Source organism: Myotis myotis, unplaced genomic scaffold, assembly GCF_014108235.1.
Source record: "Myotis myotis isolate mMyoMyo1 unplaced genomic scaffold, mMyoMyo1.p scaffold_m19_p_46, whole genome shotgun sequence".
NCBI classification, from domain to species: Eukaryota; Metazoa; Chordata; class Mammalia; order Chiroptera; family Vespertilionidae; genus Myotis; species Myotis myotis.
The window spans coordinates 999,381-1,015,301 of NW_023416353.1; the positions used below are offsets into that span (position 1 = coordinate 999,381).

A 15,921-nucleotide genomic window follows, 5' to 3' on the forward strand; every position below is an offset into this window, starting at 1 on the left:
TACTGAGCCATGCCGGCCGAGCTCTCCTCTATAATCTACACTAATAAAAGACAAACATGCAAATTGACTATACTTCACTGTGCCTTAAGCCACGCCCACCAGCCAGTCAGAACAACTATATGCAAATTAACCCAACCAAGATGGCGGTCGGCAGTCACGGAGCTGGAGCAAGCTGGAGGCTTGGTTGTCCCAATGATGGAGGAAGCCAGGCATCCCACTTGCCACAGCGGGCTCTGAGCTCCACTCAAAGCAACAAAGTTTCAATTATAGAAGGCAAATAAACCCCAGATACCTGCTTTCATCAATCTGTGGCCACGGAGCGGGAACGAGCAGGAGGCTTCCCTCCCGCCTGCTCTGGCCGGCTCTGAGCTCCTCAAGGCTACAAAGTTTCAGTTATAGAAGGTAAATAAATCCCAGAATAATAAGAAAAAAGGAGAGACTGGGAGCTTCCCTCGCCAGGCGGCTTGGCCAGCCTGAAAACAGCCCTCATCCGCTCACCCAGACTGGCCAGGCAAGCCAGTGGGGACCCCTCACACTAAAGGGGGTGTGGCCAGCCTGCAAACAGCCATCAGCCCCTCACCCAGGCTGGCCAGGCACCCCAGGGGGACCCCCACCTTATCTGGGACACCCTTCAGGGCAAACCAGCCGGCCCCCACCCGTGCACCAGGCCTCTATGCTATATAATAAAAGGATAATAGGCAAACTGACCCTAACAGCAGAACGACTGGGAATGACTGGTCACTATGACACACACTGACCACCAGGGAGCAGACGCTCAATGCAGGAGCTGCCCCCTGGTGGTCAGTGCGCTCCCACAGGGGGAGATCTGCTCAGCCACAAGCCAGGCTGATGGCTGCCAGTACAGCGGTGGTGGTGGGAGCCTCTCCCATCTCCTCAGCAGCGCTAAAGATGTCTGACTGCAGCTTAAGCCTGCTCCCCGCTGGCAAGTGGACATCCCCTGAGGGCTGCCAGGCTGCCAGTGGGATTTTTGACTGCCAGCTTGGGCCCAATCCCCCAGGGAACAGGGCTAAGCCAGCAGGTAGACATCCTCCGAGGGGTCCCAGACTGCAAGAGGGCATAGGCCGGGATGAGGGACCCCCCACCAAGTGCACAGATTTTTGTGTACCAGGCCTCTAGTAATCTATAGTAAAAGTGTAATATGATAATTAGACCGGACGTCCTTCTGGACTTAGCTGCAGCAGCGGGGTCCAGCAGGGACTAAGGCAGAGGCGGCCACTGCAGCAGGCAGGAGCCAAGGCAGAGGCGGATGCCGCACTGGTGGAGGCCGAGCCGCTTGCACAAATTTCGTGCATCAGGCCTCTAGTCTTTTTAATAATAGGCATCTTACCAGGTATGAGGTTTTGATTTGCATGTGCCTAATGATTAGTGATGTTGAACACCTTTTCATATACCTGCTGGCCACTTGTATGTCTTCTTGAAAATGTTTATTCAGGTCCTTTGTCCATTTTTTAAATTTAATTTTTTCGGATTATGGATACTAACCATTTTTCAGATATGTGATTTGCAAATATTTTCTCCCATTACCAGGTGGTTTTTTCATTTTGTGACGATTTCCTTTTTTCTACAAAAGCTTTTTAGTTTGATGTACTCCCATTTGTTGGTTTTTGCTTTGGGTATAAAATCCAGTTATTGCCAAGACCAATGTCAAAGAACTTACCCCTATGTTTTCTTCTAGAAGTTCCATGGTGTCTTACACTCAAGTCTTTAATCCATTTTTAGCTTATTTTTCATTCCCTGCACCACATTTTATGGTTTTGATGTCACAGTTTATATCTTTTTATATTGTGTACTAGAGGCCCGGTGCACAAAAATTTGTGCACTCGGGGGGAAGGGGGGGGTCCCTCAGCCGGCCTGTGCCCTCTTGCAGTCTGGGACCCCTCGGGAGATAACGACCTGCTGGCTTAGGCCTGCTCCCGGGTGGCAGAGGGCAGGCCCAATCTCTAGGTGCAGCCCCTGGTTGGGCTCAGAGCAGGGCCGATTGGGGAGTTGGGGCGCCGCCCCTGTCATGCACAGAGCAGGGCGGATCGGCAGGTTGTGATGCCACCCTCAGTCACGCTCAGGGTAGGGCTGATTAGGGGGTTGGGGCACCGCCCCGTCACACTCAAGGCAGGGTCTATGGGCAGGTTGCGGTGCCACCCCACTGTCACGCACAGAGCAGGGCCAATCAGGGGGTTGGGGCGCTGCCCCCTGTCACTCACAGAGCAGGCCCCATCCGGGGGGTTGGGGCTCCGTACCCTGTCACACACAGAGCATGGTTGATCAGGGGTTTGGGGCGCTGCCCCCTGTCACGCACAGAGCAGGGCCCATCAGGGGGTTGGGGAGCTCCCCCCGTCACTCACAGAGCAGGGCCGATCAGGGGGTTGGGGAGCTCTCCCCTGTCACTCACAGAGTAGGGCCGATAGGGGAGATGGGGCACCGCCCCCTGTCACACACAGCAGGGCGGATCAGGGGATTGGGGCCCCGCACCCTGTCACACTCAGGGCAGGGCCGATGGGCAGGTTATGGCTCTACCCCATCACACACAGAGCAGGGCCCGTGGGAGGGGGGGTGTGGGGTCGGGGCGCCTTCCCCTGTCACGAACAGAGCAGGGCAGATAGGGAGGTTGTGGCCCCGCCCCCTGTCACACACAGAGCCTCAGGGTGATCAGGGGGTTTGGGCGCTGCCCCCTGTCACGCTGATCCCGGTGCTGGGAGGCTTATTACCCTTTTACTATATAGGATAGAGGCCTGGTGCACGGGTGGGGGCAGCTGGTTTGCCCTGAAGGGTGTCCTGGATCAAGGTGGGGGTCCCCACTGGGGTGCCTGGTCAGCCTGGATGAGGGGATGATGGCTGTTTGCAGCTGGTCACACACCCTTCAGGGTGGGGGTCCCCACTGGGGTGCCTGGCCAGTCTAGGTGAGGGGCTGAGGGCTGTTTTCGGGCTGGTGGGTGACTGAAGCTCCCAACCGCTCCTTTTTTTCTTTTCTTTTTTTTTTTATTCTGGGCCAGCTTTAGCTCTGAGGCACCAGCTCTTAGGCCTCCGCTGCTGAAAGCAGGTTTCTGGCCTTTGTTTACCTTCTGTATTTGAAACAATGTTGCGATCCTGCTGGCTGAAGCCCGGCAACTAAAGCAGGTTTCTAGGGTTTTGTTTAGCTTCTATATTTGTAACATAGTTGCTTAGAGTTGCAGCTCAGAGGCCACCACGGCAGGCGGGGAACGTTGGAGTCCTCCTCCATCACTGAAGCAAGCAAGCCTCATGTTCGCTTCCAGCTGCCTGGCTGCCGGCCGCCATCTTGGCTGGCAGTTAATTTGCATATCGCCCTGATTAGCCAGTGGGAAGGCTAGCGGTCGTACGCTAATTACCATGTTTCTCTTTTATTAGATAGGATATCCATTAACAAATTATTGTAGTTAGTTATTTTCAGTGCCTTTGTCTTTTAACCTTTATACTAGAGTTGTGACTTACCCACCACCATTACAATATTAAAGTACTCTGAATTCAACTATATAATTACCTTTATCAGGTAGTTTTATACTTTCTTATGTTACTAACTAGAGGCCCAGTGCACAAAATTTGTGCACAGGTCGGGTCCGTAGGTCTGGCCGGCAATCAGGGCCTTCCTTCCAGCTGCCAGCCGAAGCCTCCCTTCCCCCAGCTGGGGCCTTCCTTCATTCCACACCGCCCCTTGGTGGTCAGCACACAGCAAGCGATAGAACCGGTCTCCCAGTCAAACTCCCACAGGGACACTTTGCATATTAGCCTTTTATATATATAGATTAGCATTTTTGTTTCAACTTGAAGAACGCCCTTTAACTCTTTTTGTAAGTTTGGTCTAATGGTGATGAACTCCTTCAGGTTTTATTTTAATGTAAAACACTATCTTTCCTTCAATTCTAAAGGACAACTGATGTGTAGAATATTCTTGACTGACAGTTTTTTTTCTTGCATTACTTTGAGTATCATCTGGCTTGCAAGGTTTCTTTTGCCATATCTACTTATAGTCTTACTAGAGGCCCGGTACATGAAATTCATGCACAAGGGAAAGGGGTCCCTCAGCCGGGCTTGCACCCTCTCCAATCCAGGATCCCTCTCACAATCTGGAACCACTGGCTCCTATCCGCTCACCTGCCTGCCTGATGCCCCTAACTGCTCTCCCCTGCTGGCCTGATCCCCCTGACTGCTCTCCCCTCCTGGCCTTATCGCCCTGCCTAACTTCTCCCCCCTGCCAGCCTGATCCCCCTAACTGCCCTCCCCTGCTGGCCTGATCCCCGTAACTGCCTAACTGCTTGCCACTGCCGGCCTGACCCCCTTAACTGCCTATCTGTGCTCTCCACCTGGCCTGATCCCCCTAACTACCTATCTGCTCTCCCCTCCTAGCCTGATCCCCCTAAATGCCTATCTGCTCTCCCCTCCTGGCCTGATTCCCCTAACTGCTTATCTGCTCTCCCTTCCTGGCCTGATCGCCCTAACTGCCTATCTGCTCTCTCTTCCTCTCCACGCCCATCAGACCCCTGGCACAGGCGTACTGAGAGCTCTCTGCCGCGGCCCTGCCCCCATCCTGATTGGTCATTACGTGACGGCATCCTGGGCAATTTGCATATTCCTCTTATTATTAGTATAGATGGGGGATCCCTTATATGTATCAAGTTGCTTTTTCCTTGCTGCTTTTAAGATTCTCTCTTTTTCTGTAACTTTTGATAATGTCATTAGAATGTGCATCAGTGTGGGTCTTTTTAGATTCATCTTATTTTGGTACTTTTTGGATTTACTCGATCTCTATGTCTGTTTCATTCCCCAGTTTATGTCATTATTTCTTTGAACCAGCTTTCTATCCTTTCCTCTCTTTCTGTCTTTTTATTTAAATCCTCACCCAATGATGTTTTTATTGATTTGAGAGAGAGAGGAAGCGGGCAGAGAGAGAGAGAGAGAAAAACAGTGATCTGTTGCCTCCCACACGCACCCTGACCAGCTATCGAACCCACAACCTTTTATGCTATTCAGCATGATGATCCAGCCAACTGAGCCACCTGGTCAGGGCTCTCTTCCTTTTGAGACCCCCTATCTTATCTAATAAAGAGAGAATATGCTAATTGACCCTCATGCTGTCACAAAGATGGCGGTGCCCACAGCCAATAAGGAGGGAAGATGCTAATTGACTGCTCCGCCCTCAAGGTTGGCAGCGCCCAGAGCCAATAAGGGAATATGCTAATTGACTGCCACGCCCTCAAAGATGGCAGCGCCCAGTCCCCTCAGCCCTGCTGGCGCACCTGCCTCTGGAGTCCCCCAGTCCCCATAGCCCCCCAGCCACCCAGGGCCTGCCCAAGGTGCAGGCAAGCCTTGGATGGCGGCTGCCCAGCCGCCCAGCATCACCCGAGGCACAGGTAACCAGGGCCGGCCAAGGCTTGTGCTGTTGGCAGTGGGAGAGCAGAGGTGTGATGGGGGTGTCGCCTTCCCCTGATTGCCGGGTTGCCTCCTGCCCCTGAGAGCTCCCAGACTGTGAGAGGGGGCAGGCCGAGCTGAGGGACACCCCCTCCAGTGCATGAATTTTCATGCACCGGGCCTCTAGTAATGTATATATTAGTCCATTTATTGTTGTCTCATAGGTCCCTTAAGCTATCTTAATTCTGTTTTATCCCTTTTTGCTCCTCTGAATGGATGGCTTCCTCTGCCCTATCTTTAAGTTTACTGATTCTTTCTTTTGCTTGCTCTAGTGTACTGTTGAACCCCTTCTGTTGAATTTTTCAGTTCAAGTATTATAATCTTCAGCTCTATGGTTTCTATTTGGAACTCTCTATATTTCCTGTACCTTTGCTGAAATTCTCATGCATTACTCTCCTGACTTCAGTGAACATCTTTTTTTTTTTTTAATTTAAATTCTTTATTGTTTAAAGTATTATTTACATCTCCTTTTTCCCCCATTAACCTCTCCCCAGCCACTCACACCCCCTTCAGTGAACGTCTTTATTACTGTTATCTTGAACTCTGTCAGGTGAATCGCTTATCTTAATTTCATTAAGATCAGTTTATACAGATACATCTTATTATTTTGTTTGGAACATATTCTCCTGTATTTTTGTTTTTCTTGATTCTCTGTGTTGGTTTCTATGCATCATGGAGAACTGCCACTTTTTCTAGTCTTGACAGTGTAGGAGAGGAACCTTGTCAATTAGCCCAAACTGAGCTTCTTGCCTCTCAAACCTTTGTGTATGTCTAAGCTGCTATCTTTGTTCTCACTGGCTCTTACCAGTTAAGCGTATGTCAAGACCATACCAAAGATGAGCATTGCAGTCAGCACCTAGATACTGGCTGATTAGACATCAGGCCCTCAGGCAGCAGCTGTGAAAGTAGGCAGTCAGATCCCTTCCAGGGAGAAACTGGGAAATGGGTCTTTTTGCCTGCTTCCTCTGCATCTGAGCCCAGGTGTATGGCCATGGGGTATGAGATGTTCCGTCCCCAATTTGAAAAGTGTTTCTTTGCTATAGTTCTATGGAACTTGTGAATGCAAGCCTATTCAGAGCCAGGTGATTTAGGGTACAAGCTCATAAAGGAGCAATTTTATATGAAGTTTTTCAGAGACAGTAAATATATATATATATATCCTCCTATATAATAAAAGCCTAATATGCTAAGTGTCCGGTCGTCCGTTCAACCAGTCAAAGTGTAATATGCTAATGATATGCTAAGGTTGCTCAACTGCTCACTATGACATGCACTGACCACCAGAGGGCAGACGCTTTGGCTGGTAGGTTAGCTTGCTGCTGGGGTCCGGCTGATCGGCACTGGGCAAGACGGGCCAGACACACCCTGGAGCCCTCCCTGTCCCCGATTGTGCACCGGTGAGGTCCCTCTGCCTGGCCTGCTCCCTCTCGCAATCCCAGACCTCTCAAGGGATGTCGGAGAGCCAGTTTCAGCCCGATCCTCCCAGGCCAGGTTGAGGGACCCCCCCACCAGTGCACGAATTCATGCACCAGGCCTCTAGTGTGTGTGTGTGTGTGTGTGTGTGTGTGTGTGTGTGTGTGTGTGTACACACATATACTAGAGGCCCGATGCACAAATGTATATACACACACACATACACATGTATATATGTGTGTGTGTGTGTATATATAGAGAGAGATACACACACAACACATATATATATATATATCTTTATATGGTAAGTATAACATAAAATAATACTAAAAATATGGTTTCTTATACTTTACCATTACATGTGGTAAAGATGGGTCAGCATATAACATTTAGTCTTGAGAAAAAAACATCGTTCTATAAGTAAAAAACTGAAAATTATTTTTATTTTTTAGGTTGTCCTTTGTGGAGGGTCTTCTCGAATTCCAAGGCTACAGCAATTGATTAAAGATCTTTTCCCAGCTGTTGAGCTTCTAAATTCTATCCCTCCTGATGAAGTTATCCCCATTGGTGCAGCTATAGAAGCAGGAATTCTTACTGGGAAAGAAAATCTTTTAGTGGAAGACTCTCTTAAGATAGAGTGTTCAGCCAAAGATATTTTAGTTAAGGTATGTTTAGTTTTTCTTTTTTATAAAAGTGGTATAAATTTGATACCGTAAACCATGTTTTCTTTTGTTTGTTTCTTATTAATCCTCACCTGAGGATATTTTTCCATTGATTTTTAGAGTGTAAGAGAGAGGGAAAGACAGAGGGAAACATCGATGTAAAAGAAACACATCAATTGGTTGCCTCATGCATGCACCCTGACCAGGGCCCAGGCTGGGGAGGAGCCTGCAACCAAGGTACGTGCCCTTGACAGGAATCGAACCCAGGACTCTTCAATCCACAGGCCGAAGCTCTATCCACTGAGCAAAACTGGCTAGGGCATGCATACCATGTTTTTACAATAAAACTTTGTATACTAATAAATTTTTTTAATTTATAATTTTACTTTTAATGAGTTTTTATATTTTGTTTTTATTGATTTTTGAGAGGGAGAAAAGGAGAGAGAGAGGAGGAGAGAAAGAAACATCAATGTGAGAGAACTACATTGATCAGTTGCCTCCCATATGTGCCCCAACTGGGATCAAACCCGCAACCTAGATATGTGCTCTGACTGGGAATTGAACCCTAGACGTTCTGGTGCACAGAATGATGCTCCAACCAATTGAGTCACACCAGCCAGGGCTATATATATTAACTAATTTTAATCATAAATTTCTAATATAGGTAGAGGAGATGTTTCAGTTTATTTTTAAAGTGGGTTGGGATTAAGGATCATTTCTATTTTCTTGTCTATCTGTTGTTTGCAACAATTATAAGCAAGAAATATATATTACATTTTTAATAGGAACTTTTTATCATTATAACAATAAAAATCAAAAAGATATGCATATTATTTTCCTGCTTATTAGGGAGTTGATGAATCAGGAGCCAACAGTTTCACAGTACTGTTTCCATCAGGGACTCCGTTGCCAGCTCGAAGACAACACACATTACAAGCCCCTGGAAGTATATCTTCAGTATGCCTTGAACTCTATGAATCTGAGGGGAAAAACTCTGCAAAAGAGGAAAACAAGTTTGCACAGGTAAATACATAAAATTGGATTATGAATTAGTCACATGAACCTTTAGCTTTTCTTTGTGGATTAGACTCAGTTTAATATCAATTAATAGAAAATGTGATGAATGGATTAATTCTCATTCATTTCTGTAAGAAGAAATAGGCAATTTTAATTTGAAGGAGTGACAGGAAAATAAAAGCAAAATACAATTTATATTTATACTCTTTCTCTTTTTGCTCTTGACCCTTCTTGGTTATAAGGTGTGACATTTTTTGTTTGCTAACTGCCAGGTGCTATACAAATATACTCTCAAAATACTGTGAGATAGACTTAATTATGTGCATTTTATAGATGATTAAAGAAACAGGTTTATGGTAGTAAATACCTTATTATTTCCTTGGTTGAGCTTATTTATCCTCAGGTTGGTTGTACACTTGGGCCCATGCTGTTGCCATTAAACCATATTGCCTCTGATACAGGTTAAGTTTGCTTTTCAAAATACCACATGCATATTTTATGCTATATGGTCCTCTGTATCCTTTTAAAAAGAGTGAAAGGAGCCATGTTATTTGCTTAGAACATACCCAAGAAATACAGTTACATTAAGCCCTGGCCAGTTTGGTCAGTGGTTAGAGCATCGGCCCACGGATGGAGAGTCACGGGTTCAATTCTCAGTCAAGAGCAAAGTACACACAAGGGCTGCAGAACCATATTTACAATAGGATTTTGTATTTTGAAAGCAAGGGTCCATGTGAGGGAATAGGTGTTTGGGTAGGTGTATGTATTTAGAGATAATCAGGTATGGATACAGAAAATATCTATAGGTGTTTGAACTATATTCAGGAACCTTAACAGTGGGTAGGTTTGAAGATACCAAGAGGATTTTTTTATTTAACACTTATACTGAATTTTTTTATAAATAGCAAAGGGCATAAGCATGAATTACTTTTTAAAAAATATTTTTTTAGTTATTTCATAGAAGAAGGGAGAGGTACAGAGATAGAAACATCAATGATGAGAGAGAATCATTGATTGGCTCTGCCCCTTATTCAGGATCAAGCCCACAACCCGGGTATATTCCCTGATCAGGAATCAAACCATGACCTCCTGGTTCATAGGTCAACACTCAACCACTGAACCACACCAGACAGGCATGAATTACTTTTATGTAATAATAAAACAAATGTAGGTAACAGAAGACAATGTGTATCTTTAGCTTTAAATTTATTTTCTGATTTTAACAAAAGAATAATGAAAATACATATATAGCATGTTGGCACCACCTAATCTTAAAATCTACTGGTGTAGGACTCCTTCAACTAGTAGAGTTTTCAAAAAGTTGTCTAAATGTTTCTGTTGTGTATTACTATGTAAGCACTTTATTCTATACCAGATTTCTAACCTTGAGTGGCAGTCTTGGGATTCCTTAGCTTCTCTCTCATACATTTACTACCTTTTCTCTTCACATACTTCTCTGAGATTCTGCAACTACTCTCAGTATATCCTATATATTATATATCATACTGATTTCTTTTTATATAAACAGCAAAGAACATAAGCATGAAGTACTTTTGTGAAAATATATTTTTATTTCATAGAGGAAGGGAGAGGTAGAGAGATAGAAACATCAATGATGAGATGGAATCATTGATTGGCTGAACCCCTTACTAGATCAAGCCCGCAGGATATGTACATATCCTATATACAGATGCCAGCAGGAGAAGAGTTAGTCACATACACTGAATTTGGAAAGAGACTCTTTTAGAGAACCTACCTGTTCTAACTTCTTCCTTTCACATATGATCAAAGTAAGATACCTAGTGCCTTGCCTAAGGTCATAAAACTTGATAATGACAAAATCTGAAAAGTTACTTCCAAACTAGCTTTATTGGTTAACCTTTCTTTAGGAAATTGAGAAATTTTATAGTAAATCCATTAGTATCTTTAACTTATAAATGCAATCTTAGTTGTACAAAATAATTTGCCACAGGTTTCTTTTAAATGGGTTTTCAAGGTGTATTTAAAACATTTGAATTTTTTAAAAAGTATATATAGAAGGTTTTCCAAAATATAATTTACATGTTACTGTAGTTATCTTCTATGCTCTCCTGTAAGATACATTTCATTTCATAATTAAGAAAGCTTAATCCTGTTCTCTAAATTTTGATAACTGGTAAGAGAATTCAAAACTGCCCTATTTTAAAGGTTTTGTTTCAGTAATAAGTAGGATTTGGCCCATTGAAATAACTGATGCATCTGTTTATTATGTCAAAATACTGAATCATCTTTGTGTTATTTCTGCATAAACAGGTTATACTCCAGGATTTAAATAAAAAAGAAAATGGATTACATGACATCTTAGCTGTTCTAACTATGAAAAGGTACAAATTAAACTACTTCTGATGTTTAAAAAATTCACTTTGAGACTTGCCTTTTTTTGTCAGTTTGATTCTTCACCCATTGTCATTCTGGGAAAATCATTTAGTAAAAACTTGTATTTTATTAATGATTTGTATTTTTGTCCTACAGAATTACTGTATTTTATAAAGAAAAGTATATCTCAGGTCATTTGCATTCTAAATTTTTTATGAACTCTTTAAATATTTTGGGTGTAGTCAACCAAAAAACTAGTTTATGCAAATTGGGATATAATTTTTATTAATTTTAAATACTAGTATAATTTTCCAAGGTTTACATAATTCACATTATTTGTCCTAAAAGGATAGTTTATTTCAATATTGCTACAGAAAATCTCTAGGAAATAAATTACTGACTAAATCCAGCTGTTACCATTTCCCTAGCAACAGTTCATCCATAACACTATATCTTTCAAGTAGATCATTTTGAAATTAACATTTGGGACAATTCATTTCATAAACCATACTTAACAAGAATATTGAATTTATGAGAGTATGTTTGCCTTGGCCTGGGCTTAAAAATGGCATGATGTGTCTTGAGCTTGAATAAAGTCTTGAACTTAAGGTCTTTATCATTGTGGGTTTGCAAGGAATATAATTTTGGTTTCAGTGGTCTAAAAGAAATTTTTTTTTACTTGAGAGTATGTTGGGACGGTGAATCAAGAAAGTGCTTGGCATAAAAGAAGCAACAGGCGAGCCCACACAGGCCTGCTTTGGTTCTCCAAAAATGCTGTAGGAAAGAAATGAGCCAAGGCTAGGCTGCTTTAGCTCACTGGGAAGTCAGAAAAAGGGGCCCCTTGGAGACAGGTTCAGGGGGTTCCCCCGGGATGAGCTGCCACTGTCCACTCCTCCCCTGGTTGCAGGTCTCATGGAATCCCTTAGAGTTTAGGAGGTGCTAGGCCAGTGATGGCGAACCTTTTGAGCTCGGTGTGTCAGCATTTTGGAAAACCCTAACTTAACTCTGTTGCCATGTCACATATAGAAATTTTTTGATATTTGCAACCGTAGTAAAACAAAGACTTATATTTTTGATATTTATTTTATATACTTAAATGCCATTTAACAAAGAAAAATCAACCAAAAAAAATGAGTTTGCATGTCACCTCTGACAGGCGTGTCATATGTTCGCCATCACTGTGCTAGGCTGTGGGGGAAGAAAAGGAGGAAGGGAAAGGCACGAGTGTGCTCCTGGGAGGGTGAGCGCAATAGGAGGAAATTTTTAACAACTATCTAATTATAGCATATGATTCTAAATTTAAAGACACTGAAGTTCTATTTATTCTTTACCTTAATACTCTTCTTTCAAAAATTAACATTATCTCGTTTATAAAAAGTCCACAAGTAATTTCTTAAGCACTTTCTCTTTTTATAAAATGAGCTTATGAAATGTTATTTTTGTTTGTTTAGGGATGGATCTTTACATGTGACATGCACAGATCAAGAGACTGGAAAATGTGAAGCGATCACTATTGAGGTGGCATCTTAGTATTTTAGAAAAACCATGACTCTTTTAGAACTAAAATATCATCAATTACTTGGTTTTGTTCATATGTGATGTTTATATTGAAATACTTTTGGATGAACTGTGTAATCTATGTTTCTATTAAAATACAATATATTGATAAATGTTGCAACCCTTTTTGTTTTCCATTTAAGATGAATCAATGGTGGGAAATATAAGGAACTCTTTCTATCATGAAGCTGTTTAAAATTAAATTGAGTGAATTGAAGTGCATTTTACTGGGAATTTAACATTGTTTTCTTAAAATTGTTTCTATAATGTTAAGAAAGAAGTCTTTTTTCTTTTTAATCCTCACCCAAGGATATGTTTTTATTGATTTTGAGAGAGAGAGGAAAAGAGAGAGAAACAAACATCAATGTGAGAGAGAAACATTGCTCAGTTGTCTCCTAATGTCCCCTGACTGGGAATCAAACCCACAACCTTTTCTTGCACAGGACGACAGTCCAACCAAATGAGCCACCCAGCCAGAGCAAGAAGACTTATATTCTTATTAGATGACTAAGAGAACAATTGAAAAGTCTTTGGTATTAAATGGAAAAAAAAATTCAGAACTATGTACAAAATAAGATACCTTTTTTGCTTAAAAGAAAAAAGTAAACTCATAAACTCACCAATTGTGTGTAGATATCCATGTGACACAAAGAAAGTCTGGAAGGCTAAATAGCAAAGTCTTTAAACCAGTGGTTCTCAACCTTCCTAATGCCGCGACCCTTTAATACAGTTCCTCATGTTGTGGTGACCCCCAACCATAAAATTATTTTCGTTGCTACTTCATAACTGTAATTTTGCTACTGTTACGAATCGTAATGTAAATATCTGATATGCAGGATGTATTTTCATTGTTACAAATTGAACATAATTAAAGCATAGTGATTAATCACAAAAACAATATGTAATTATATATTTGTTTTCCGATGGTCTTAGGCGACAGGGGTCGAACGACCCACAGGTTGAGAACTGCTGCTTTCAACGGTGCCTTCTTTTTGTGAATGGAAATGTAGGAGAGGTGCTCATTTTTTTTACAATTTTGTTTACTTTGATTTTTCCCTCTTACAAATGAGTATTCATCAGAAAATATTCTCTGGGGCATTTAGATCCTCAGTGGGTTATTAATGAAAAATCTTATTCTCTAAATAAAGCAACCCAACTAATTTGCCTGTATCAGGGGAAAGGTGCAACATGAGTAGCGCACATTGGACTCTAGATCTTATTACCAACATAGGATTTTCCACTTATTTTTGTCCTTGGTTCCCAGCAAGAAGAAGAAATGTTTACTCAGTGGTAGAATTCAAAAATTGTTGTTTATTACCTGTTCAAACTTCGTGGGAGATAGATGGCAGTAATCTTCTATTTCTAAAGATGCAGAAACCGTCTTTCCTGGTTTGGCTCAGTGGAGAGAGTCCCGGCCCATGGACTGAAGGGTCAATTCCAGTCAAGGGCATGTACCTCGGTTGCAGGCTCTATCCCTGGCCCTAGTCAGGGCATGAGCGGAAGACAACCAGTCAATGCATCTCTCTCACATTGATGTTTCTCTCTCTGTCTCTCCCCATCCCTTCCACTCTCTTAAAATCAATGGAAAAAAATAACCTCAGGTGAGTGATTAACAAAAAAAAAATGATGCAGAAGTCAAAAGTAAACTTTTTCATGATTATTCTGCATCAAATTATTGACCAAAGCACAAAGAGAATTCAGATATGATTGTAAGTCCACAAAGAAGCAGCCTTTTGGTAGGCATACCTTATTGATTAAGGCTAGCTATTTAGTCATATCTTAGGATCTTTTCCCAAGTTATAAACACGAAAATAAAGTAAACATGTATAAGTTATTAAGTGTTTTCAGGAAATAGGAAAATACCAACTAAGAGAGTTGAATTGCTAAATCTAAATGCTCTGGAAGAATTAAGATTTTACTTTGGAGTATTGTTAGCTTATTTTACTATATCAGGGGTTGGCAAACCATGGCCAGTGTGTTAGTTCTACCCCACACCTAGTTTTGTAAATAAATTTCTTAAAATATGTTTTTATTGATTTCAGAGAAGAAAGTAGAGAGAGGTAAGAACTTAGGAGCTCTCTGAAGGGTTTCGGGACCCTGTACCCTACTTTGAGAGTTGCTGCTCCAGATATTAGATACAACAAAGCATGTTGAAGAGTCAAAGCCTAATCTATCCCCTGGAATTAGTGGGATTCAAAACTAGAAAATGATGGAAACAGTTGGTTTACAAATATTTAATACATTTGTTCTGTAAATTTTTACTGAAAGAGAATGGAAGATAGGAAGTACCTACTTTAGATAGGGTGACCAGGAGAGGCCTCTGAAGAAGTGACCTTTAAGCTGAGACCCAAGTGATAAGAAGGTAGCTACCTGAACAACAGGAGGGGCATGTACTCTGAACCAGAAATTAATTAAGAATTCCCTCAAGTTATTTATTTTCTCACTTATTTATCTGTTCTTCCCAGGTCTCTTTCTTTTATGTCCACTGTTATATTTCCAGCACCTCATACAGTGCCTGGCACATAGGAGATGCACAATAAATGATTTCTGAATGAGGATAGTGAGCAAAGGGCTGTAGCACAAATTAAGGTTAGGGAAGCAGGTTCTAATCACATAAGGCCACTTAGATCATCCAAAGGTTTGGGTTTTATTCTAGACTTAGGGAAATATTTAAAGCTGGAGAAGGAAACATTCCACTTTATGTTTTTGTTTTTTGTTTTTTGTTGTTTTTTTTAATATATTTTGATTTTTTACAGAGAGGAAGGGAGAGAGATAGAGAGTCAGAAACATCGATGGGAGAGAAACATCGACCAGCCGCCTCCTGCACATCTCCCACTGGGGATGTGCCCGCAGCCCAGGTACATGCCCTTGACCGGAATCGAACCCGGGACCCCTCAGTCCGCAGGCCGACGCTCTATCCACTGAGCCAAACCGGTTTCGGCTCCACTTTATGTTTTAAGGTCACTTTTGTGGCTGTGTAGAAAGTGGATTGGAGGGTAGCATAGTGGAAGTGAAACCAGGTAGGCTTTTATAGGACTCCAGTTGAGAAATGAGGGCCCATACTACTAAGATAATACCAGTAGCAATGGAGAAAAGGGGCAGAATCAAGGTGTATTTGGTACGTACCATTGACATGGCTTACTAATGGAATTAATTTTGAGAATGAGAGGGTGAATCAAGATGATACCTAGCATCTGGTCACATCTGGTGGCAGCATAGGGAAATGTGGTACTGCAGCCTCCCACAACCACATCAAAATTTACAAGTAAAATACAGAACAACTATCATTCAGAACCATCTGAAATCTAGCTGAACAGAAGTCCTACAACTAGGGCTGTGGTCAGCAAACCGCGGCTTGCGAGCCACATGCAGCTGTTTGGCCCCTTGAGTGTGGCTCTTCCACAAAATACCACATGCAGGCGTGCACGTACAGTGCGATTGAAACTTCATGGCCCATGCACAGAAGTCAGTATTTGTG

General features: G+C 42.5%; 1 protein-coding gene across 9 annotated transcripts in view; it reads left to right on the plus strand.

Moving 5' to 3' along the window:
• HSPA14 (heat shock protein family A (Hsp70) member 14) overlaps positions 1–12,560 on the plus strand; it is a 55,740-nt gene extending 43,180 nt beyond the window's left edge. For 4 of the 9 annotated variants that reach the window (XM_036307294.1, XM_036307292.1, XM_036307293.1 and 1 more), the window contains 4 exons: positions 7,305–7,517; positions 8,364–8,537; positions 10,824–10,894; positions 12,338–12,560. In XM_036307294.1, the coding sequence (XP_036163187.1) occupies positions 7,305–7,517; positions 8,364–8,537; positions 10,824–10,894; positions 12,338–12,416 (537 nt within the window). In that variant the 3' untranslated portion in view covers positions 12,417–12,560. Of the gene's footprint in view, positions 1–7,304; positions 7,518–7,634; positions 7,695–8,363; positions 8,538–10,823; positions 10,895–12,337 lie in introns of those variants that run through there. The other 5 variants (XM_036307298.1, XM_036307299.1, XR_004967276.1 and 2 more) reach the window with 4 other exon arrangements.
• The last annotated feature ends 3,361 nt before the right edge of the window (positions 12,561–15,921 follow it).